General features: G+C 33.6%; 5 protein-coding genes and 1 non-coding gene across 11 annotated transcripts in view; 2 read left to right on the top strand and 4 right to left on the bottom strand.

Moving 5' to 3' along the window:
- Nucleotides 1-8,302: 8,302 nt before the first annotated feature.
- LOC128165766 (uncharacterized) lies at nucleotides 8,303-13,630 on the bottom strand. Of its 2 annotated transcripts, none has more exons than XM_052830706.1 (6): nucleotides 13,497-13,630; nucleotides 13,082-13,150; nucleotides 11,086-11,582; nucleotides 10,055-10,156; nucleotides 9,502-9,790; nucleotides 8,303-9,288 (listed from the first exon to the last, which is right to left on the bottom strand). In XM_052830706.1, exons 2-6 carry the CDS (start codon nucleotides 13,119-13,121, stop codon nucleotides 9,041-9,043), a joined length of 1,176 nt encoding a protein of 391 aa, XP_052686666.1. In that variant the 5' UTR covers nucleotides 13,122-13,150; nucleotides 13,497-13,630; the 3' UTR covers nucleotides 8,303-9,040. The 2 variants fall into 2 exon arrangements, with proteins under 2 accessions (XP_052686666.1, XP_052686589.1); XM_052830629.1 differs by having other exon boundaries at nucleotides 13,457-13,572.
- Nucleotides 13,631-13,736: 106 nt separating this feature from the next.
- On the top strand, nucleotides 13,737-16,004 carry LOC128165879 (uncharacterized). Its single transcript, XM_052830841.1, is given in 9 exon segments — nucleotides 13,737-13,860; nucleotides 14,002-14,119; nucleotides 14,224-14,272; nucleotides 14,399-14,907; nucleotides 15,051-15,152; nucleotides 15,247-15,535; nucleotides 15,750-15,803; nucleotides 15,806-15,823; nucleotides 15,826-16,004. Coding segments are annotated over 8 exon segments (1,119 nt in total). The 5' UTR covers nucleotides 13,737-13,860; nucleotides 14,002-14,068; the 3' UTR covers nucleotides 15,873-16,004.
- A 1,709-nt stretch (nucleotides 16,005-17,713) lies between these two features.
- Nucleotides 17,714-21,094, bottom strand: LOC128180505 (transmembrane protein 237-like). The gene is made up of 5 exons (XM_052848629.1): nucleotides 20,775-21,094; nucleotides 19,583-19,868; nucleotides 19,027-19,342; nucleotides 18,618-18,792; nucleotides 17,714-18,153 (listed from the first exon to the last, which is right to left on the bottom strand). The coding sequence occupies exons 1-5, from the start codon at nucleotides 21,069-21,071 to the stop codon at nucleotides 17,959-17,961; spliced, it is 1,269 nt and encodes a 422-aa protein (XP_052704589.1). The 5' UTR covers nucleotides 21,072-21,094; the 3' UTR covers nucleotides 17,714-17,958.
- Nucleotides 21,095-21,223: 129 nt separating this feature from the next.
- On the top strand, nucleotides 21,224-23,242 carry LOC128180513 (low molecular weight phosphotyrosine protein phosphatase 1-like). Its single transcript, XM_052848638.1, has 6 exons — nucleotides 21,224-21,357; nucleotides 21,618-21,691; nucleotides 22,068-22,184; nucleotides 22,387-22,448; nucleotides 22,726-22,828; nucleotides 22,972-23,242. The coding sequence occupies exons 1-6, from the start codon at nucleotides 21,318-21,320 to the stop codon at nucleotides 23,053-23,055; spliced, it is 480 nt and encodes a 159-aa protein (XP_052704598.1). The 5' UTR covers nucleotides 21,224-21,317; the 3' UTR covers nucleotides 23,056-23,242.
- Nucleotides 21,765-21,837, bottom strand: Trnai-uau (transfer RNA isoleucine (anticodon UAU)). The gene has a single exon. It is a non-coding gene; the product is annotated as a tRNA-Ile (tRNA).
- A 94-nt stretch (nucleotides 23,243-23,336) lies between the features above and the next one.
- Nucleotides 23,337-25,330, bottom strand: part of LOC128180473 (signal peptide, CUB and EGF-like domain-containing protein 1) — a 32,534-nt gene continuing 30,540 nt past the window's right edge. For all 5 annotated transcript variants that reach the window (XM_052848600.1, XM_052848614.1, XM_052848595.1 and 2 more), the window contains one exon: nucleotides 23,337-25,107. In XM_052848600.1, the coding sequence (XP_052704560.1) occupies nucleotides 24,964-25,107 (144 nt within the window). In that variant the 3' untranslated portion in view covers nucleotides 23,337-24,963. The remainder of the gene's footprint in view (nucleotides 25,108-25,330) is intronic.

Raw genomic sequence — 25,330 nt, forward strand, 5'->3', positions numbered from 1 at the left:
AGAATTTATTTTCAACAGCCTGCGCAGTTCCATAACTTTTTCTTGGGGGGGGGGGGGGGGGTAATGGATAATTATATTTGTCGGGGAAAGGGAGAAGGGGGGTGTTCCGAGATATTTTTTGGAGATTTTATTATATATAATTAATAAAATTAAATTTTCCCGGAGGATGGGATCCGGACCCTCTCTCCCCCTTTACTGCTTGTGTGAATTTATTAATATTGAATTTTCCGGGGGGGGGGGCGGACCCCCTCCCCCCTCTAGATCCATACATGAGCAAGAGTGTCGCATAATAAAATTAGAATGTTACTGTGTTTGATCAACGGTAAACAGACAGCTGGTAAGTGACAGGAGTCTGGAAGTGCATATGTATACATTATGGCGGAAATTACATTTTATGTGGAGTATATAATGATTAGGCATAGCCAAAACTGGTAAACATAAATATGTCACATATACACATTAAAATATTAATAAACATTCATAGTAAGCACAATGGCCTAGCCCATGCGTACCAATAATATCATTGATTAATCGGAAAACCTTCGCGAGTATTGTACCTGCATCAAATTATATGTAATCGACCGAGACTTTCTGAATGCTATCAAAAAAGGCGAAGGCGAAAGTGCGAAGTTGCGAAGGCGAGAGTGCGAAGTTGCGAAGGCGAAGGAGCTAAAGTAGTACCGCTCCTTCGCCTTCGCACCTTCGCATTTTCGCCATCGCATCTTCGCGCTTCGCCGTCGCATCTTTGCACTTTCGCTCCTTCGACATCGCACTTTCGACATCGCAACTTAGCACTCTCGCATCTTCGACCTAAAGGCGAAAGTGCGAAGGTCGAAGTGGCCCCATCGGAACACCATATGAAAGTCATATAACTTTTGTAATAATATGAGCAATAAGATCGAAGAATGTCCTATATTTTCGCGAAAAAGACTGACGAGGCAGCTAGCGTGGGAATATGAATGCTTCTCATATACATTTCTTAAAGGTGATTTTTGAAAATAAGTTTAAATCAAATTATATTTTCTTCCACGTATTTCATATATATCTGAGAGAGGGAGAGGGCTTAATAAGTTATGGAACTTGTGCCCAATCCCATTGAGTAAATATACAATAAAATATGTTCAAACCATATATATCTTTTTTCAAAGTTCGTTTGCCAAAAAGGGTTGTACAGTAAAAAATATTCTACTTTGAGTATATTTCTATATCTTTGTACAGACTTGTCTAAAAATGACATCGACCTTCCAGCCCTTCAGTAACGTCAATTTTCGAGCATGTAGTACAATCTGCAATGAGATTTATATCAGGTTTTATTTATACGCCCATTTATGTGTGTCGGGTGACCAATGACCCCCTGGTTAGACCTGCATTCTGTTTTTAACTTTTTATGTAGATGGATTGCGAGTGTATTTAAGGGGGTTTAATTGATAAAAGTAAAGTACCATAACACCACTCCATGCACTGCATACCAATTTAGTCTCGTGGGAATTTCATTTATGTAACCCAGAAACTTTTCATAACTTATATTGGCTTAAAGAAGGCGTTCTTCTACTGTAAATAAAGCCCAAGTTTACAAAAATATATATCGGTAATTGGGTCAAAATTAATATCGATTTTATAGAATTCCTGACACTTTTATACTTCTATGACTGCTTTTAATGAAGAGACACACTAATACACAAGTTATGTAATGAATTATGGATATTGGATATTATAATTTTAGATTTGTATAAATCCTGAATTTGGAAACGAACATAGTCAAAATACATTGTTTGTTTTACCAAATGCAGAAAAACAGATAAGACGTTTGGAACGAGATTCTTTGAAATAGTTCATAGATATACTGAATATATCAGCTATAATACATACATATCACATATATATATTGACATCCTATGGGTATGTTTTCCTCTATTTTTGAAAAAAATTGATCGTTATTTATGCCTAGCAAGACATTTACGCAATCCAAAGAAGGACATAGCTGTCGGAGTAAGAATATACGCATTCTTCTGATTTTTTCGTGCAATGTTTTTGTTTAGATTGGTGAAAATACTCTATAGTTAAAGTTATGTTTTAATCAGTTTGTTTTCTTTGTTAACTCGTTTTAAACAGAAATAAACAGTTCATAGCGTTTGTCACATTAAAATTCATTCTTGAGTTTTCCAGCACTAAAAGTGTAAACGTAATCATTGCCTGCCCTTACTTAACATAACAAGGGGTTATGACCGCTGTATTTCTAGTATCACTAGACAACAGATGCTCAAAATTTGATCACAAGGAATACCTTGACAAAGCAGAGTACAGTTTCACTAAAATAAAGGTAAAATAAAAATATTGAAAATTTTCCGCTCAAATTGTAACGATGCCCTTTTTAAACAGACGTTATAATATTGCGTGTTTGCTTCCAAAGTCAATGAACAGTTTCTAATCTTTGGTTTGATTAATAGAGAGTTCATAAGAATCAAGTGCAAACAGTTTAAAACAATATAAATAATAACTTAGAATGACAGTTATAAATCAGACAAATCATTTTTTCCGAAATTGTAAAAAGTCCCTTGTTATCAATTACGACCATGAGACTCAAATACTACGTTAATAATACGGTAATGGTTTCATTATGTTCAATCTGTCACAACCCCGTAAAATAATTTTCTCTATTTAAATTTGCTAATTGCTATTGTCTTAGGTTTAAAGTGGAGACCCTTTTCTGGGTCAATATGAAATTTGAACTGCATTTTGAGTTGGCATTGAAACTAAACCAACACAGCTACATTTACATATATTGGGTTAAGGCACTTTATTCTTGTATTATCTGTTTTGCTATTATCTGATCAGTGTAGGAGGAAATGAAATATAGTATAAATCGGATAAATAATTAAGAAAATATGAAATGGATTTTGATCATTGCCAATTTTTGGTCAGTGTTCAGTTGGTCTCAACACAAGCGCCGAAGAGTCGACTTAACAACTCTTTGACCATACTGAGAGCTATCTGCCCCCTGTACAGTTCGTCAAAGAACGAAGCATTTCAGTCAAATAGTCCTTAAAATAGACCATATGGCTGTTAAAACATGCATAATGAACAAAAGCTGTCTTTCATTTAAGATATTTCGGTCCAGAAATGTCAGACAGATGTGTTTTAAATTACACAGTAAATTACATAAAGAAAACTAGACCATATATAAAAAGAAGTTTTTATGCAGAACATCTTCAACCTAACGAACCTTATGAGGAAAAGGAAATGGGCAAAGTCAATGTTAATCCAAAATTTTCCGTGAATTTTCGCGTGTAAAAACAAAAATGAAAAGTATACAAACCAATGAATGGCAAATAATTAGTAACGAGACTGTTAATATAGTGATTAGAAAGGACAAATGTTTTGGACATTTATTGTTCATAAGGTCCTGACATAATCTACATAACGGATTTAACGAATTTATGCAATTTCTTGCATTGTGAACAGGATTATTATATGCAGTGTTGACAAAAAATATTCCTGAATACAAGTATTTGATTTTTTCCAACAGGAACATGTTCCTATGATAGACTTGAGCAGTAAGAACTATTTATTTTTCATGTAAAATATGTTTATTTCGCATTTAATACAATACGTGTTTGCCTGTACCTCAATATATTTATTTTCCTAAAAGAATGGCCTCCTAGTAATATGAATACATTTCCAATTCTGTAGTGTTAATCTTGGCAAATCTTTTAATACTGTTCTTGAAAATTAAGAAAAATAATTAAATTTATTAAAACCAAAAATATACTTTAATTGATAAACAATTTTGCCTACAAAGTGAACATGCATAAGGTATTTCTAAATATGCTTGTTAAATAAATATTTCTATTCTAGTCTTTTAGATACATGTACCTGGAGGCTGGTTAAATTTATTAAATTTCTTATGTTTTATATCTAATTTCTCATAAAATAAATCAGAAAACAAATCAAATATTCAAAACTACGACAACAATATCCCAAAACACTCTGAAGATGTAAGAAAGTAAAAGTTATGCTGGAATGCGTATTGAGGTAACTTTACAGAATTTTAATTTATATTATGACAACTTGAATAGAAATTCTATATTTAAAATGATGGATGACTAATATTAAGAGAGAAGTGTCTGAGTACAATTCTTCTGTTTTCTGCTGCCGTAGACATCTTGTCTAGTACAGCTTCAAGTGTATTCAATGACACCGTGGCCACATTTGCATTGCAAAATAAAGAAGTGACATATCTATAAAACTGCGTGGAGATTCCACACGAGGAAGACTACCAATGATCGCACTGAAGACGGAAATAACGTTATGGGGCCGGTGTCAGTGGGACTCGAAAATACTGACCCAAATCAGTGCTCCTTGCACTTCGTTTGCCGGTGGGCGGTATAAATCCTAACATTTGTATACTCTAAAAATCACGACTTCTCTCGTGTTGATGGTCATAGATAGTTATAGATAGTCAACTGTGTTCAGTTAGTGATTCTGACGCTGTCGTCGTTGGGGTTTTAGGAGAACAACAGCTGATTTATGAATAACTGCCCCCTTAAAGAGGGACAACGCCTTTATGTACGAGAAGACACCATTATTCATATATTTATTTATCTGTATGTGTGTGAAATGATCAGTTCAAACTAATTGCATTGAAGTGATTATCGTGGATTATTAGACTCCATTTGTTAATTTTCTGGCTTAAGGTAAAATATTAAAGAAGTTTACATGTCAAAGGAAGGAGGAATCAAAAGTAATATAGTGCTATTCCCATATCAGTGCTTCCGAATTTAGACCGTTTCTTGTTGCTTAGCAGAATTGACAAGGGGGCAATTCATTTTTAACGATTCACAGCAAAAATAGGAAAGCGAAAGCGGAATACTTACTAAGTTATTCATATATCTCCAGTGTTATACCGATCTTTTCTAAATATTATTGTTTAATTTTTGGCCCTTAATTTTGTAGTGTTGTTCCATTTGTTTCCAAATTATTAGATACACAATAATTACGCAATTCATCAGGTCTGCTTACGTACGGAAAATAAGCCCCATTTATTCATTTTGTTATTTACATGGAAGACTCCTATAAATCTGAATCTATTCAAGGAAATTGTAATAAATATGTTTATATATCTTTTGGTAATATTAATCTTTTTTATTCAAAAAATTTAACCACAACAGTATCACTTTAGTTCTGCTCGACATGGTGAACAAAGAGTAAGCCAGTTCAATCATCATTTCCATGAAAACCATTAGAACTAAGGTTAATGTCATGTCACTGACAGACACATCGCCTTTGTATTAGAAATATCTTTTTTATTTTGGATTTAAGAAAATTTTCAACAAATGTTAAAAAATATGCTACTGAATCAAAATTATTATATTTATGTGATTCAATTATCGCATTTTTATTTTGAATAACGACTATTCCAATGAAGTAGAAATGTAAAGCACACAGCTGTGTTTCCCTCGTGTCGTCATGATTAATTCATTATTAAAAAAACATGTATATCCTATGCACAGAAATTATGATTATTTAATTACTTTGTAACGTATCAAATATCAGAATAGGTATTTCCAAAAAACCATTATTCAGCCAATTAATATCTAATATTGAAAGAGGCCGATAGAATTCCATCTTCAGAAATTCACATCATCTTACAAGAAGCCAGAAAGGATTTGACAAATTGTTCTTGTATACAGATACCAACCAAGTAATATATAGAGGCATGCCTTTCACACAGTGCAAAGGTGCATCTCTAATACCAATGTAGAGTGTTGTATAACAAATGTTTCAATGACATCTGCATGTGTTTTGAATATTCGATACATCTGATATGTCATTACCTGAACCTTGGGCGTTTTCAATAAAATAACTGTCAATTTATTTTTTAACAATTTCTGTTCTGCATAAGATATGCAATAAATGATTTGTTTTTCTCATATTATACCTTAGCATGCATAATATATAAGTACGCAAAATAAAAGAAAATGGTATCGTTATATTGATCGCTTAATATTCTATTTCACTGTGATTATTTGTTTATTTGATTTTTTCTTAATTTGAATGATTCCAATTTATTATCACTGTGAATGATTTAATAATCAGACATCATAAAAGTGGCATGATAAATACCAGGCCGAGCTATGGCCAACTTTCTTTAACTTATGCTCAACTCTCAGTATTGAACTCAAATGTATGCACCTTTTATCGATCGGTTTAGTTGAGTGATTTAAACATTTTAGTGATGACGGGGATAGACCTGTATCAAATGCGACGTAACTATTGTGTCGTAGTGACACAGAGAAATTCTCTGGGATACAAATTGCAATACAAAATGTGCAGGCAAAATGCATTTTATGCAATAGCCTAAAAATGTTTGACGTACGATTGGGGGTCACAAATTTCGTGTTCTGTGGTTACGTAAGGGCTTATTACACGTGTTTTAACCAACGACAAGCGAGCATTGTAATGAATCATGCAAAAACCACGTCCAACAAATTAATCACGATTCCATTTATCTTTACTAAAGATTTAAAAAAAAATTAGAAGAAATAATGAATGCTATTCCAATTGAACGCATTCTGCATTCCCGAGCAATTGAGAATCGAGACATGTGTCTTTAGTTTACATTTAATTGTCATTAAAGTACCTTATTTTTAAATGGTTCTTCATAATCAAAATTCTAATAATTAAAAAAATAAATTTTATTGGTTCAAATCCTACTCTCACTCAGAAAAGCCAAGTGTTGTTTTAAATTTTATATGAAAAATGGTACTATTTATACCTATCTGCATAGTCATACTTTTTGCTTTAGGCATGTTTGTTTGTGTGTGTGTGTGTGTGTGTGTGGTGGGGGGGGGGGGGTAATAAGCAGAAAATGTCCTTAATTGCCGGGCTTAAAAATGTAGAGGGCAATATAGAAAGTTCCATTTTGTCATTTACATCCAACACAAGAATTCTCTATTTTGATGACAAGACACCAAATATCATCCCTAAGTAAAGAATGTTAATCTATGTGTCGGTATGAACAAGACAAATTTGTTTCCACTAGTGGACCTTCGTATAAATTCTTGTAACAAAAATGTGCATTTTTGTTTTAGTACTTGTCATGATAAAAAAAAAGTAGTTGACCTATTTACCTCATGACCTGGATGTTTCAAGAGAGTACTGAACTTTACTCACACGTGAAACAGCGTGTCCTTACACAGGCGGCATTTGAAGCAAAGATTGTTTAACCAAGGAAATTTTGATATACACAACTGTAAATTACCAAAAGCAAGCGTTTTGCAAAGGGATTTTTATTCTAGAAGAGAACACAGCAAAAACGCGAAGAGCACTTCAATTTGATTTTGATACATGAATTTTGTCACATTGTATAATAATTACTTTGAATGTTGCTCGGTATGTACAAAAAGAAAGAATGACCCAGAACTTGTAAATAGGTTAAAATTGCTACTCGTTTTATAAATAAGTAGCGAAACTTTGTGCATCATAATGAACATAGCAAATAACAAATGTTTGGCGATTTTTACAAAGTTATAAGCATTTCATTTGTTTTCTTAGTTTATGCATACCTTAAAACAAACTTACATACACAAACAGAATTATCCCTTAGCTAAGGGCACATACATATGTAAATGCAATTACATAACCAAAAAATAACTTGAGTTTCAACCTTGGCATACTTTGACGAGAGGTAAACAAAATGAAAGATGGTATGTTTTGCAAATGTTGCCTTTCAAAAACACAACCATAGTCTTTGATGATCCGATTGTTTGGGTCTATAAGGTTAAAATTGTGAAGGTCGAATGGTTTCTTCTGTGAAGTTACTATAACTATAAACCGTCAAATTTAGAATAATGTATCACCGTTAAAGCTAAAGGAAGTGAGATGGAGAAGAATTCACCTGGGGCGAGAATGCTTCATCAGAGATGCAATAAAACGCGGAAATAAATTCCTGACTACGTTCTGTGTTATTTTTATGCCGTATCTAGTATTTAGAAGTACTGCACACCAATTAATTAACGTAAAATCCTACAGGTTAACTGGAGTGGCGTATTTGTACTGGATTGGAGAACTTTATTTATTGAATTTAACTTTAATATATACATATTTAGAAGTACTGCACACCAATTAATTAACGTAAAACCCTACAGGTTAACTGGAGGGGCGTATTTGTACTGGATTGGAGAACTTTATTTATTGAATTTAACTATATACATGCACATACGCACACAATTGGTTATTATACATAAACGATTCCGAATTTACAAAATAGAGTATTGAAATTCAAATCTTATACTAAAACATCTTGTGACTCCGTTGGTAGTTTATTGATTAGATCTGATCTCAGCTGTAAAGAATATCAATGAATGTGCATTTACATACACATTAATATGGTACGCAGTTTATGGAAAGGTAATAAATTTGATAGGAATACTACCAAAGAACTATACAAGTTGGATTGATATCTTTCGATTCATATTGGGGATCAATGACATCCAGTATAGCTGGAGATATGTTCTTAGAGAAATAAATTGCAGTACATATATACATATAATGTCATGTTTCCATTTTCCGGGTTTGTTAAGCTACTTTTAAAATGCATTTGTGAAAGATGTCAACAGACGTCATCCCTACCTACAACTTGTTTTTCGTAGCTTAACACGTTATTTTTTGAGAAAGAAACAAAGGTGAAAGGTACATCCTGAAAGTTGTACAAGCACGGTATTTCTTGTAATCTGTCGTGTCATCGTTGCATTTCTGCGCATTTATAAAATATCATACATTTATTTTCTGATAAATTTAATGACAACGATACCAAACACTGCCTTAATTGTGGTTACATGCTTCTATAAAGCAGCTTTGAATATGCGTGTTTGTCTTGAATAAGTTTTAATGATTAACGTCAAACGGTAATTTAAACTGCTTTCTCATAAAAAGAGGTAGTGTATATGTTACAATAAATAACACTCAGGTACTAAACAATATTAATGAATATAATCGTAAATCAGTAGTAATCACAGCATAAAATAATATAGAAAGTCACTCATTTGCTCGCACTTGCTTTTTCACCGAATCCGATTCTACCAAACTTGAGGGCTTTATCAAAAGACGAGTACAATTGTATTTTCGATTTGTTCCCCAGCGGCAGTATAAGTCTCTGGACACACGTGATGGCTTCCGGAAGTTCCGTTACTCGATTGACCCGGTTGAACTCCACGCTTATCGGTAATTCCTGCGCAGGTAAATCGTCAAGACCCGTGATGAATTGAAATAAATGTGCCGCTTCTTCATCTGCAAGTGTTTTGTATTGATGAAATGAAACAATTTTTAAATCTGAATTTTAATTTATGAAATTTTGTTAAAATTGCAACATATCTTTTTTTCCTTCATTTTTTTTTACAACTACAACATTAAAACACGATCGAATATAAGTTAAATTGAATTTAAATATTTAAAAAAAAACCCCAGAGTATTTGTTACAAGAGAGACAACTAGAACTGCTACCTTCTAGATCCTTCAAACAACGCAGTGTAAATTTCTTTGCATCTTCTTCCTCTTTGTCTTGGGGTTGTAATTTCTTCACTTCCGGTACCAATTTCTTCTTGATGAATTCCGCTGTTGTTTTACTCTTGTTTCGACATAGATACACGTGTTCGAATTCTTGTAGATCTCTAGTAAGATCGAGGAAATTCAGGACGTTCAAGCCCTTTTTAAGTTGATCATACACATCTTTCCTTTTGTCTAGCAACTCCCATCGAATCAATGTTTGGACGTACAACATTCGTTTGCTGGGCTAAAACATATTTTTTAATGAAAACATAATCATCGTAAATATATGATGCAATAAAGAATTACGTACGTATGCTTTATATTTGAAAAAGAGTCCACATGTAAGGTTTACAATGACGTTTTTGGCGTTATTTGCACCTATCTCTGTCATTTTTTTTTGCATCCCTCCTTTACACAACTTTATCCATATTTCACATACATTTTATTATTCTTTCAGTGAGACATTCCAGAAATATTGATGATATAGTTAACTATATTGATTTCTTACTGTCACCATGTCCGTTCGCGGCCATCCACAATTGTCAATGAATCTCTCTTCGTCTTCGCCTATTACTCTGTCTATCTCTTCTTGGCTTGTTGCGTTGCATATCTTAAAATATAAAAAAACCAAAGCATTCAATTTTAACAGACCTAGGATCTAATAAAAAAATATGGATAGAATAAAATATGTATATGTATGTATATGATATGTTCATACTTCCATGCCTATAATCTCAATAAAGTAGACGTGTTTATAGCCAATTTGTTTAGATTCTAAAATAACAATACAACCGGGATACCTGAATACATGAACATGTAACTGGTAACCATGTGACGGATAATCATGCCAGCGCCAAGGTGACATTTTTGCACCCGTCTATGGTGCATGTATCGAAAAATCCAAATACGTCATATTATAGCCAATTGCTTAAAGAGTTTAAAACCACTTTTATTATTAATTTATTTCACCTGTTAGGTAAGATATTTACCTCTGAAAAATAATTTCCTTCTGGAAAATAACTTTTTTCATAGTAAAAACAAATTTTCATATATGATAATTAGAATATCCTACCGTAATAATGAAACTTCCTAAAGGATTTAAATTCTGATAGGATTTAAACAAATTTCCCACTGGCATGGGATTTTAATATCCGATAGGAAATCTTAATTTTCTATAGGACAACTACCGCTCTGGATAAAATTCTTGTAGGATTTTTACAATATTCTGTAAGATTTGTAATATTTCCTGTAGGAAAATTGTATCTCCCTTGGGAGTTATTATTCCTGTGGGATATTCATTTTTAAAAAATCAATATCTCACCTGCCAGATGAGACTTGCTAAAAACAATAGTGGTTATATACTCATAGACAATGATCTATCATTTGGTATATATGGATTCTTACGAAATTACATAATAAGCTTGGCACTGGCATTATAATTCGGCACAGTGTTATGCACCTCATAAACAGAGAGTATGCAAGAATAAAGGTGGGTCCTTTCTAGATGAATATAATTAAACTTTTATATACATTGTATACCTTATTGATATAATCCGTCAAGAAGGTATTTACGATGTACAAACTACTCAGTTCATGTTCAAATTCATGACCTCTGAGGTAGCTGACTAGAAACGGCGGAAAATATGGAAAACCAGGACCATCCGAAAGAATCGACAGAACGGAAATTTTTCCAAACAAGTAGAACATATCCCCGTTTAACGCTTTCCTATTGTTCACGGGTAAAAGAAAACTCCCTGGACCTTCGAACATGTCCAGTTTCGAGGATTTGAAATCTTCCAGTAGGAGAGTGAAGAATTCCCTGTTTGGTCCGCCTAAGTTGGTACATGGCTCTTCGTTTCTCTCAGTATGTAGAATGACGTCAATGGGACTCAGCTCACTTCCGCTCATTTTGAAATGGGAAAAAGCTCCCTGTAAGAGAGACGATCTATCCACTTTAAGAACAACTCTCTTCCCAATCTGTTGTCGGCGCAAATCTGCAATAACTGTATTGAACGTTCGAAGCTGAGTCTCCGACACTGGAAAAAATATATGAATAAATGATACGTTAGATGTTGTAGTTTTCAATTTTAAGCATGATTTATTCAAAGAGTACACTCATAATTTACACTCATGTTTGCATGGCTCCAGTAATTAAGTACTTGAAAAGGACTTTTAAAAAGACATATTTACAACACTATGACTGCCAATAAAACTGTTTCTTGTGTTTTTAAAAATAGAAATCAATTATTTTTATGATTTGGAGAAACCTTTTTCAATAAATGTCATCAAACTGAGTCGGGAGAGAGCATAATATGTTATATAACTCCTCGCATCTTCCGGAAACCAAAGCACCCATATTTCAACAATACAATGATAAAGCATTCTCTGCCGCGGTATGTGCTATAACCAAGTACGGGGCTAAATTAAAGTGGTTTCTGAAAGATGATATCCATTACATCTATTCCAAAGAAGATTAAACCTCGGTTCATGACACTTTGGTCTTCCATATTTTAAAAATAACGAGTGAATGCATTCTTAAGTAAAATGGCTTTTAGGACAATCCATAGCACCAAAAGCATTGTTTATATATATATAAGACATCGGGGGGGGGGGGGGGGGGGGGGCTCTGGGCTTTAAAAAAAATTTTATAACACAAAAATACACCAATGTAAAATACAAGTGTGACTGTTTACCATGAAAATACATGTACACCACTTTATTAACTTTCTGGTACACCCTTATCTTTAGATTATATCGTTGAAAAGTCGTACTAATTTTTTTTAAGAGAAACACAGAAGATAACGTTATAAAGTGATTGTTTGCGTGTAATTTATACCAATCTCTCTAATATCTTTCGCATTATGCATATGGCATATTCATGTTAGTTTGATGGAAAATCGATGATATTTGATAAATTATTCAGGCGTACACACATTTAAAAACCTAAAGCGACCATCAACTTGAGACGAATTTCACTTTATTAAAATTTGGTAAAATACAACATGTGAGAAGATAAGAGAAAAATCCATTCTATTTCAGAGAATATTTATTTAGTTTTGTTAAGCCCTGAATGCTCGAAATGGCTTAACCTTTCACACCAAAATACACTTAAAGTAACTATCTCAACTAAGGACAATGAGCATTATTTTTGGGGCTTTTTTAATATATTTTTGGTCTATTTCAGAGAATATTAGCTTTGTTTATCCCTGCATGTTCGAGATGGCTTAATCTTTCACAACAAAATACACTTAAAATTACTATCTCAACTACGGACAAAACGCATTATTTGATTTTTTATTGATCGAATCGATGAATAAATAATTTGACTGACAGACATAAATACGGATAGATTAAAAGAAAGAAAGAAAGATAGGTGGATAGATAGATAGATAGATAGATAGATAGATAGATAGATAGATAGATAGATAGATAGATAGATAGATAGATAGATAGATAGATAGATAGATAGATGGATGGATGGATGGATGGATGGATGGATGGATAGATAGATAGATAGATAGATAGATAGACTTACTTGGAGCAGGTTCTTTGGGGACACTTTGTTGTCCCCCCATTCTGGCATTTCTTGTTTCCTCCTATTTTCCTGTTAAACGATTAAAAAAAAAAGATCTAAACTGTCATAATTCAAGCATTGTTGAACGTTTTCTTCACCTTTTGTACGAATGTACGAGCATGATTGCAAGTCAGAGACTTGTCTTGATTTGTCAGTTGAATGAACTGTAAATTCAAAAGAGCGAATATTTTAAAACCAGGGGTATATGTATATATATTTTTTGAGGTATGCTCTTTGTTGTTTCCACACGAGCTACGTTTTTTAAAATTATTTTATATGAAATGCTTTTTCATTTATAAATATATATATATATAATTCCTATAGCAAATAACTCACGTAACTTGTCCGTCTGATGATTTAGCGTCGATATACTTACAGTTCTGATGATAAAATTTCGTTTGTTTAAATCACGTTGGTCTCTGGTTTTTCTGTTGTAAATTAACTGCCATAGACCGGGAAGTAGTTCGATCTTTCCGCGGCAATCTGCCAAAACACATGACGAAACAAGCTCGAGAATTTTTGTTTTGCAACTTAATTCAAAAAGCTTGTTGACAATTTAGTTTCTGTTTACCAATGGATGGTCGTCGATGCCAAGTATTGTAAACAATACAGCACAGTCTCCAGCCCTGCATTGGTTCTGAATTGTGACTTACTTTACAAATATCGATTGATTGTTTTCGAAAGATAAGATTTTTTGGCCAGGTGTGTGATTTGAAGTAGTGTCTTTTTCAAAACTACAGGTAAGTTTTCTGGAATTTATTAATTTCTAATATGTCCGAATAATTCCTTTGACTGAAAAAAACCAAATAACGATTGTTAATGGGGGGGGGGGGGTAATCATAAGGGTGTTATTTGGATTTAAAACCATAATTTTTACACAGTGCTGGGTATCCAGTCTGATTTAACCTACATCAGGAACAGACACAGGTGTTAAACGGAGAAACAAAAATGGGCAACGATAACAGCACACAATCTCAGCAACCCAGCGAGAAATTCAAGGTCAGTATTCGAATCTGTACACAACTCATAAGTGATATAGTTCTTCTATACCATGAGTATAGAAATGAAAACTATTTCTATGAATTTTATTTATAATGTTTCAGGCTGCCTTCAAGAAGGTTGCAGATGTTGCTCAATTTCCAACGTGTGCGAGTAAGTTTGAATTTTGCGGATCTTTAAGTTATTGCGAGTTCTCATCATGATCTCTAATCAGTACACTATATACATGTAATCTGACGTCTACATGAATGTGTTCATGGTTTGTTTGTGTTTCTCCAGATTTCTGGATGTATAAAGAAAAGATCCGACCGATTCTGGAACAAATCAGCGGGAATGAACAAATCAAACAATGTATGAAAGTCCAAAGGTCGGATATGTACACAACTGCAATGTCGCACTACAAGGGAAAGGTCGGCGAAATCCGCCGGAAAAGTGTCTCCATTCGTCACGAATCCTTAATGATTATTTTCGACGATTCCGGACAGTTTGACTACGATGGAGGGGGTTACCGGAGGGAATTCTATTCCACATTCTTCCAGAAAGCTATCAGGGACCGGGGGCTGTTTGTTGGGAACTACCCACGACTGCTTCCCAACTTTACTCAGGACAGGCTAGACGATCTTACTGCAGTCGGGATAGGAATCGTGGAGGCCATTCTTAGTTTTGATTGCGGGTTTCCGTACTTACACCCTGGACTGTACCACTTCATGATGGATCATGACGATTTTGAACATTATCTGATGGTAGATGACATTCCAAATCCAGCCGTGAAACACCTTGTCAATCTGGTAGTTACATGCATTTCATTCACACAATGAATTCAAAGATTGAAATATCTTGCTGCAAGCCATGCTTGTACGTAAATGCTGGTATGTAATATTATTGTTGTAAAAAAAATGGTCATAATGAATTTTTATTGTGTTTATAACAGCTCTTAGAATGTGAAACAGATGACCAAATAAATGACGTCATACAAAGTGATGAAGGAGTTATCGTAGAACACATTGGATGGCCAACAGGCAAACAGTACAATGTTAGTTTGCTCCCCTATAGAAGTTTTACGTGCACATTTTAAACAATTATTCTAACAATTTCAAATGTAATATTAAAGATTTCTTTTACTGTAGATGAAAAACAGAGAACAGCTTATCACCTTACTCACAAGATACAGTATCATTGACGAGAGGAGACCGGCCATTGATGCCCTGAAGAAGGGCCTCAACTACCTGAAATTCTTGGAGAAAATCAAAGACGTGTCCCTGTTGGAGCCTCTTTTTGTTCATTCCGAAGAGTACTCCATTAACAAGCAGTATCTGAAGAAACTGTTACTTCCAGCGCTGGAAGGTCTCAATGCAGCCAATGATAAACTGAAAAAGGCTAAAGAGTACGCACTACGGTCCGTCAATGAAATAAATGGTCAGTTCACAAAGCACCTTTGAAAGGCTTAATTTTTCAGTGTTTTTTTTTTCCTCCATCTTATGTCAGGTTTAATAACATTTCGGTAGGTACTAATGTAATTTATAAAAGATATGTTACAATTTAATTGTACAGAATAAATCGGATACCTTTTATACTGTATACAACATGCCATTCTAGTAAACTACGTTTTAGAGGGTATCTTCAATTTCAGACGACGAAGCGAAAACACTCTACCACTTTATCACAGGCTTATCAAGCCCTTCTGTGAGCCAAGAACAACTCCGCGCCGAATTCATCATGTCCAATCCCAGACAGAAGCTTCCAGAGGCCATGACATGCTTTGAGACACTTATGATTCCTGTTGGGAACAAAGACTACGAGGAATTCAAGGAGTCTTTCCATCACGCCATCAAAACCTTTGACAAACTTGCTGTCAATAAACCATGCTGTTGATGACGAAGTTATAAACAATCTGTGCTGTTATTTTCATCGATCTATTGTTTATAGTGTATAATTATCTGCATTGATTAAGAATCTTGTTCATGCTTCTGAAGACATTTCAGCAGCCAACTGTAACAATACATGTGCCGTGAAATATGTATATACATGGAGTATCAATATTTAAAACACCACTGGTGCAGTAAATGGACAACTCTGCAATACATCAACTATTAGAACCATTTTAACAAGGCCTTGGACTTTCAGTAGGACGCAACTATCTATCTATTTCTTGCGTCAAAACAAGCTAAACATGACGCTGGTTTTAAGTGAAAAAATACACAAATAGCCAGGCAAATCTTGTTGATTTCAAAGAGCAATCATTATGGCTGAGTAACCAACAATGAAATAGACAAGCCTACGTCACATTGCTGTTAGACACCAACTACCCAAAGTCCAAGCACTTGTTAAAATGGTTCTAATACTTTTAATATTTGTTGAGCCTTTGCTTGCTTGTATCAGATCTAGACATTATTTCTTTTGATAAATGGAAGTACTAAAATAATGACACATTTTTTGCATTCAGTTGTGAAGGCCAGTGTAGTTTGCTGTTTATTCTTAAGCTTGTACAAAGAGTGTATTCACTCAACATCATAAAACGTGTAATTATCATAATCTGAGAACTATTCAAATTCTGGGGTTTTTTTTATTTAATCTAACAATAACTTTATTTAAACAATAAAATGAATTTTTGGTGATTCATTCGGGATATGATGGTAGCAACATTGCAAAAAAAAATATTTTTTTTTGCCAATGATCGCTACCTTCATAACCCGCATGGATCATCAAAAAAGCATTTTATTATTTAGATTAACATCTTTCTTTAAACTAATTATTAAACTGATTATGAAAAGTAATTAAAACTCACAAAATTACTGTTAATGTACACAATTACGTTAGTTAAAAGCAACAGCCAAATCGTCTCCTGTGAGACTTTGAGTGACATCATGATTACAGTATATTTAATGCAGTCCGGGATTTTCTTAGGTCGCCGTAGGCTTCGACCAATCGATAAACAGGGCGTGTCAATTTCAGTCCTGTCAGTTTCAGCCACTGTAGATTTCGACCTATCTATAAACAGGGCGTGGTGATTTCAGTCTGGCTATTTCTATAGAGCTATGAATTAACTATAAGTTTCCGTAAGAAATAGATGAAATAATACTTGGTAGATGTAAATATAAGTGTGTATCCAAAGATACTACACATATGAAATTTGGAATCATTAGATCTTTTGGCACACTAAAACAACATAGTTCAAACATTATATAAATAAGAAAAGATAATCTTATTGCAGACTTCTTCTAAAGCAAACCGAACATATTTTTCTTTTTCTCCGTAGTCCTAACACTAACTGAACTACCATTTTCTACAACTTAGAATTAAATTTCAATTCAATTTAAATTTATATCTCTCCTGGTACTGCTATCACATTGATATGGAAGGAAGCTTGAGAACTCAGAGAAAACTATATTTTTGCCATGCAGGCGACCACCATACCCTATCACATACAACTGTTGTTGATCAAGAGAATGGAACTAGGGTCGCGGCGCCTGCATTGAGAAGCAAGTGCATTGTCTACTGTGCTACTTGGACACCCTCTAATTCAAGCATTATTAAACTTACTAGGGATGCATGATGTATTGTACATTGAAAGCATAAAATAAGAAAAACGCAGAACTTACTTTAGATTTATCTAGCATTATTTTACATATGCATATGCTACAGTAAACATGTAAATGTTTGGAATATTCCTTTGATCACAGAATTTCACTTCATAAATAAATACAATTTATACATGTAACTAATGTTCATTAGATACTCCAGTGATCTTGGGTATAATCTAATTTCAATACTACAAATTAGTACGGGAGAACCACCCCATAATAAGGCATAATAAATACAGATGTAGGCACTATTAGTGTTCACACTTTCTGTTGAGTCCCCACATCCTCCAGAAACTCATCATCTCCTGCCCTCAGATTGTCTGTTAGTCTGTCTGTGGAAGCTGTGATTGACAGCACGATCCAGGCCAGGATGGCCATGCAGCAGCGAGCCGTGTTCAGATCTCTCCATGTACTGATGTCATCACCTGCGCTGGACAGTACATTATTATTATTCTGGAAGGCAAAAAGAGGGGGATTCAGTGTGAATCAAGAAATAAAGAAGACAAATAGAACTTGTATTATATCAAAGTCTAGGTCTTGCTATGCTGTATCACAAAAATTAAAAGTCAGAAAAACTTAACGTATCTTTTATTTAAAACTCATTTTATTTAGTTCCATTACATGATAATTTTTTGTGATAACAATAGAGAGGTTGAGTATTCATGAAAGGCATGACTTATTTTTTACCTTTTCAAAACTCTGGAAAACATCCAATTGGATTGTGATATCTAATAGAATACTATATTTAAACATTCAATGCCAGTAATGTAACTCAAACAAAATACTCCCCACTGCAATCATCCAAGAAGTTACCTAATGGCATGGTCTGATTGATATTTGGACCAATCTCAAAATTTTTGTGCAATATAAAAATATTGAGGTATCAAACAGACAATAAAGTTCCTACATATACTTACATTCACATCCATCCAGAGGTCTGGATATCTGTTGTACAAGTTCATTTTGTCTTCCAGATTTGCCATACATAGGCTCAGTATAAGAGCCACAAAATAGATGACGATGGACACCGTGCCTGTCTGCAGCGTGAAAGACTGTAGAACAAATCTACGTGTGGGACGGCCTATATCAAACCTAAAAATTTAATTTTAAATTCATTAAAACATACGTTTATATTTATGCAAAAATAACTGTCTAAATAGAATCATGTTCACACAGCTATCTACAATTACGAATGTAAGTATTTCCATGAATATGACCATCAAGTTTTTAATGTCCCATTATTTTTTTTTTATTTGTAATTTTGTTCATCATAATGTAAACTTCCTTATAATAAAATCTACTTTTAAATTTATGACGGGTACTTACCTATCACAAGCTGAAATTGTACACAACACAAGGAGAATATAAAACATGCACTGTACTGGAAGTGCCAGAATTCTGTAATGCTCCAGAAAGTCAATGTATGAGAAATACAACAAAATGTATGTCATTGTCAGGTGCCACATAGCAATGCCTGCTGTTAGTCCATGTAAAAACAGACAGAATGTCACAAACACTTTGTGTGATCCTATAGCAAACAAGATAGTTGACTCCACTTGCTGCTCTGGTTCTTGCTCTCGGATAGCTTCTTCCTCTCTCCACTTCTTGGCATACTTGACTTTGCTTTCTCCTTTAAATCCACCTGTAGAAAGAAATAAACAATGTATTAATAATTTTGGCATTGCTACATACATGTATCACAGTTATTATTCATAATTTTTAAAAATGGTAGGAAGTTACTGTTAAGAGAAAGGGTACACTGTTCATTGATATAATTTATGAGGTACACGCTTGCACAACTTTTTAAACAGTCAATTTTTAATACAGTCTTAAATTAATTGATGTAGCAGTTGATGAAAAACAGACATAAACAAAATCTTACTGTCGGTCTCAATGAAAAGTTTTTCCAAAGGTTGACTCTTTAGTACTGCTGCCTCTGTTGAAAATGGGTGAAGTAGTACTTCATCTTTGCCCTTTTTGCCACTTGGACTCACAACATCCTCATGTATGGTCTGTAACTCTGCTGTTAAAGTATCCGCCCACTCGTCATCCTCTCGGGGAGTAGCTGTCGTAGAGGAAGGTTTCTTTTTCTTCTTGACTTTCTTTTTTGGTGTTCCACTTCCTTTTGTATCTTTAGATATCAGACTTGCTTTGCTTCCAGTTACATCCTTATCAATAATGCATTCAAACAGTCATAATGATGTTTTCATGTAGAAATTATAAAGTACATCTCTGTTATCTCTTTTAACACTTATTGATTTAAAAATGAATTGCACAGCAACATGAGCAACAGAACTATGAGCAACAGAACTGATTGCATGAAATCAGTCAAAATAAGAAGGTGTATTAACTACCCCTTGAAAACTTAACTTTGCATAGCAAAAATTGATAAAATGATATTGAAAGCCGTCCAGTCAAGCTGTTACCCATTTGTATTAACAACTCGATCGAAACTCAAACATTCAATTGAAATAATCATATCTGTATATATGTTTCAAAACAAAATTATTGCATTGCAAAATAATGATAATCATGTATTTTGGATGTCTCTTATTAATAAAACAAGAATTCATTTATCAAAATCTTATGGTCTAAAATTTGCTTTATTTGTTGTTACTGTATACAGGGTTATTTTCGCAACACATACTATAATATTTGCCCTTTCTACTCTTGCAAACAATTTGGCCCCGTCTTGAATTTGCCCAGACATAGTTGTGCTTTAAGAGAGATAGTTTGAAACATCATATTTCGCCCAGTCTTAAACTCGCCCTTTGACAATGAAGGCGAAAGGAGCGAAAATAAAACAGGGGCGAATATTTCCCTGTATACAGCATATCTTCAGCCTCCTCTATCAATTTAACAAATAAATTTGCTTTGCTTTTGACTTTCACTATGCAAAGTTTGTAAAATCAAATACTTAGTTTCAGAAAATATAATCACATTCAAAGGTGAAACAAGTTTACGAGACAGAAATATCAATGATTTACTTTGTCAAACATGTTTGAACACATCTACTGGATGAAAACTTATAGAGTGTGCAAAACTTTCATGAAATATTTGTATAAATTTCTTACCTCGTCTTTGCTTGCTGCACTTCTAGCAGAACTAGGGTCTCCTTCGCCTTCTTCCGTGGCTGTAGGTTTCTTGCGTTTCTTTGGAGTAGGTTTATCAGACCCCTCTCCATCTTTCTTTTTCACTACCTTTTTTCTTGGCGTTTCATCCGATTTTACAGAGGTCGTGCCGTTCGCCTCTGAGCTCGGGGCCTTCTTCTTTTTCTTTTTGACGGGTTTCTTTTGTTCATCGCCATCCTCAGAGGAAATTGGGGGTAGTTTTTTACTCCGCTTTGGTGGATCTGCTCCTGCGTCCGACATCTTGTTGTCAATGTAAATTTTGATGTAAGCGGCCTTCTGGTATTTTAATTGGTTTTTTTTTTTTTTACATATTAACCAAGCATCTTATTTTAAACGTCTTCGCTTGTCTTTGTCAATTTTCAAATATTAATGATATCCATAAACATAATTACGTGTTTTATTTAAGAATACTTGATAACTAAAAAAGATTTTTTTTCGGGATCGGGATCAATATCTCTTATCTACAAGCCGATCCCGAGGTGAAAAATGGCATCACCAAAGAAGTCTGTTCTTTTTATTTGCCTTGGTTTGTAGATGACTCTCAATGACAAATGTTCTAAACATCTTGACAGCATATTTATGATGTTTATATTACATGTATATAACATTGAAATAATTGTTTTAGGCGATAATTATTTATGCACAATCTATAGAATTAATACTGTACATATGCACATGCTATTTTATAAGATTGTACATTTTTTTTGTTACATTGATTATTCAAGGGCAGGTCCTCAAAATGCAATATGATCAAATAGATACAATTCTAATTTCTTTGAATTGCAGGTAACATTTGTAGATCACCAATATCAGAGGCATTATTCTTGGACCTTTTAGAAAAGAAAGGAGAGAGAGATTCAGTAAGTCTAACCAGTACACATAACACAATATTTTTGTAATGACACAAAAAATGTAACAGGTGGTGGAAAGTCAAGTCTCAACCGGGAATTGAACCCAGGTCCTCTGGCATATAATGCCAATGCTCTAACCACTGAGGTATTGAGACCCGATATGTTGATTAACAGTCATACACCTGTTAACACGGTGACATTAAGTTAGTTTGTTAATCTGATGAAATCCCTTTGCCTAGCTACATGTACATGTAGGGCTATATAGGTTGTCCCTGGCACATCTTTTAAAAAAATTTAAGAAAGAAATAAACTTATTTGATATATTCAATGTTATCAGACAGTGACTGTAATCGATCTCATGTTGATGATTTTGTCTATTTTCAAGTGGAAGGTGGATAGTGCAGCAATAATAGACTATCATGTTGGTAAAAATCCAGACAGCAGAACAATAAAGACTCTGAATAAGAATGGAATCACTTCATACACCCACAAAGTCAGACAGGTAGACGTAATACTAGTATAATATCCTCAGAACGCAAATCATGTTGCCTAATCTAAAATTTAAATCTCACAGTCCAACTGTTTTTATAAATTCTATAACCAACGTTTAATATCTACTAAATTTTAATGAAAATCAGTTTTCACAGTTTGTTTAAATTCATTAACATGATTAAGGATGATCGCAATTTCATTTTGTTTTTCAGATAAAAAATTCAGATTTTGGGGATTTTGATTACATTGTTGGCATGGATAATGATAACATGAGGTATTTATGCATGATAATTCAACTGTTATTTTAATAGGTGAAGAGGTACACATGCTTTCAAAAAAAATCCTTGGGCACTGTTTATGCTATATACATGTATGTGTAGCTTCTCAACCAACTTTGTCAACTACATGTACTTGAAATTTTTCATGGTACATATTCATATTCTAACAAGTACTGTAGGATTCATAGAGTAAATAGACTTTGTTTCAGATATGAAATGAATGTGGGTGATGTCAATATAGATGAATTAGTTTTGAATTTTTTTATATTTCAGTGATTTGGAAGATTTAAAGCCAAAAAACTCAAAAGCAAAACTGGTGATGTTTGGAGATTATGATACAGATGGTAGCAAAACATATGTAGAGGATCCATATTATGTAAGTCTACCATTTTGATAACCATCATTTTGATTTACCAGTTCTTTGTTCTTCTCGACCAGTTAAAAATGTAATTTTTTCTAATAAAATAAAGTTTCAGCGACGTTCGTGACTTCTTAATGTTACATATTTGATTTAAACAGAGTGATGATATAAAGGCCTTCCAGGAAGTCTATGACAAAGTGTACAGATGCTGCAGAGGATTTTATGACAGCATTGCCTCATGATAATGACTTGATCCAAGGTCTGTTTGAAACTCCTTGTGCAAGGAACAATTTAAAATTTTTAGTACAGAAACTGCTGCAGAGTTTTAATACCCTGGCATACCACAATTGGCCTAACGATTTTTTTTTATTGGAAATCAATCATTCAGGCTGCTTTATATGACAACACACAACAAACCTCTGCTATCAACACAGTGTTATTTTATCAGCTTACTAAGTAAGCCTACTTTACTCCGAGATGCTATTTTTTCAATTTCATTATCTATGTAACTCTTTTATTAAGCAAATTAAAAAAAAGAAATTGGCATTCAAAGATTGTACATATAGCTGCAGATGGGCAACTCTAGTTAGAAATTTTGTTTGACCTGCTGTTTTGTCAACTTAAATTTTACTGTACACCTCTACTGCACTGCAGCTACAAAGACTGGTGCTTATTTTAAAAATGATTTATTTTATCGATTAAAATGTTAAGAGGTTTAAAAAACAAAAAAAAGCTTTGTTATGCACATTTTGTTCTGATTTGTTATATTTTCTGGCATTTATGGTACAATTTTGCGATATGCCATTTACATTGTATATTGATGGCAAAGTTTTTATTTTGAAGAGATAAAAGACTTGGGATATTTCACATACACAAGGATTTTCTATTTATTGATAATTAATTATTGCTCATAATCACAAAAATGCAGGCACATGAAATAACCACTCTTCACATATGAAGACAACAAATGTACATATATATTCATGGCAAAAACTTGATCTGTGTGAATGCATCAAGTTAAGCTTGGAACCAATAATTAGTGCTGATACATGAAGAGGGTAGGAAAATGCTCAGAAATACCAGCAGAATGACAAAGCACGAGTTTGGAAATGAAACAAAATATTATAGGTGAAAAACAATTTTGCATATATTAACAAACATGGTTTGTAAAATAAAAATAGATACAAATACAATATTTGTCATAATAATGTATGCCCCCTCCACCACTGCGAATTTGCATACATCATATACAGGAAATCACTGACCCTAAATTAACAGGGTCACATTATTTATCTGGAATAATAATAAACTCTGGCTGCAATAAGTACACAGGCAATTAAAGATTATTTTCCTTTGGGAAACTGGCCCTTTTAAGCACTTGTATACCTTATTTGAAATATCATAATGAACAGTTGTAGTTACTTTACATTGCAATAAGTACACAGCTCTCGTTCGGGGACCTATAGTCAGTGAAATGCCTATTAAACCATTGTAGGATACCATAAGTTGAATCTGAAGGTGTATTGCAAGATGGAATCAATATCCTTTGTCCTGTTTTATAAAGGGAACAAAGCTAAAATACCCCTGGATGAATAATTAGTTACATTTCATTAGAAAGAACTTGAACTTTATCAGTGACACAGTTTTAAAATCTAAACCACCCAAATACAATCTTTTCCTGTTAACTGAAAAAAAGCTATGGTACATATATATAAAACATACGGGAAAGAAAGCTTTGAGATGACAATCAACCTGTTAATGCATATTCCAATAATATGCACTCAAAACATGGATGCAATGTAAAAAGAATCTATAAAAACTAAAAGATGACATACAAAATAAATACTAATTTGGCATGTTATGAGCATTTACATACATTTAAACACAAACATGGTTTGTAAATTACAAACTCTTTTTTTTTTAAAATAAGTAACACATCTTTAATCATACATTCCATTCACAAATGGCGGTAGTCTTTTCTTGATATGTGTTTTGAATCAAGACTTCAAAACCTGAAAAACAGCAACATAAATTTGTTCAACAGTTGTTTAATCTCAAGATAGGATTTGATTGTTCCCCTTTTTGATATTGCTTCTCCCTTGTAATCCTCTGAACGCCCATAGCATCCCTGTCGACCAACAAGACAGGTCTCAGGTGGAGAAGAACCGCTGGACCTTCTCTGTCAGGAGCTGTATGAAGGAGGTGGGCATCATGGTGTGTGAGACATTGGCGTATTTGAAGTAGTTATAGGGCTGGGATATCACCTCCATCAGCACGCTCAGCAGTTTACGGTCCTATAAAGGAAGTTATGACGTCTGACACAAGGCTAATATAACATGGTTATATGGTACTCTATAAGTGCACTATACTTGTTAAAATAATTTCACACTTAACAACTCCAGGATATTTTTTTCAATGAAGTTTTGAATTTGCTTGGAAAAATTCATCAACATTTTTATATTATTTCAACAACGTTAATTTAAAAAAAAACAAGAATGACAGTGACGACTATATGCT

Source organism: Crassostrea angulata, chromosome 1 (assembly GCF_025612915.1).
Source record: "Crassostrea angulata isolate pt1a10 chromosome 1, ASM2561291v2, whole genome shotgun sequence".
NCBI classification, from domain to species: Eukaryota; Metazoa; Mollusca; class Bivalvia; order Ostreida; family Ostreidae; genus Magallana; species Magallana angulata.

Coding starts and splice junctions, on each gene's coding strand:
- LOC128180505 (XM_052848629.1), bottom strand. CDS start 21,071: ATGTCGGACGCAGGAGCAGATCCACCAAAGCGGAGTAAAAAACTACCC. Junction 19,869..20,774: donor GTGCAGCAAGCAAAGACGAG/GTAAGAAATTTA, acceptor ATTATTGATAAG/GATGTAACTGGAAGCAAAGC. Junction 18,793..19,026: donor ACAATTTCAGCTTGTGATAG/GTAAGTACCCGT, acceptor TTAAATTTTTAG/GTTTGATATAGGCCGTCCCA.
- LOC128180513 (XM_052848638.1), top strand. CDS start 21,318: ATGGCATCACCAAAGAAGTCTGTTCTTTTTATTTGCCTTG. Junction 21,358..21,617: donor TGTTCTTTTTATTTGCCTTG/GTTTGTAGATGA, acceptor TTTGAATTGCAG/GTAACATTTGTAGATCACCA. Junction 22,449..22,725: donor ATGGATAATGATAACATGAG/GTATTTATGCAT, acceptor TTTATATTTCAG/TGATTTGGAAGATTTAAAGC.
- LOC128165766 (XM_052830706.1), bottom strand. CDS start 13,121: ATGGGGGGACAACAAAGTGTCCCCAAAGAACCTGCTCCAA. Junction 10,157..11,085: donor TGACGGATTATATCAATAAG/GTATACAATGTA, acceptor TTATATTTTAAG/ATATGCAACGCAACAAGCCA. Junction 9,791..10,054: donor CGCGAACGGACATGGTGACA/GTAAGAAATCAA, acceptor AATATGTTTTAG/CCCAGCAAACGAATGTTGTA.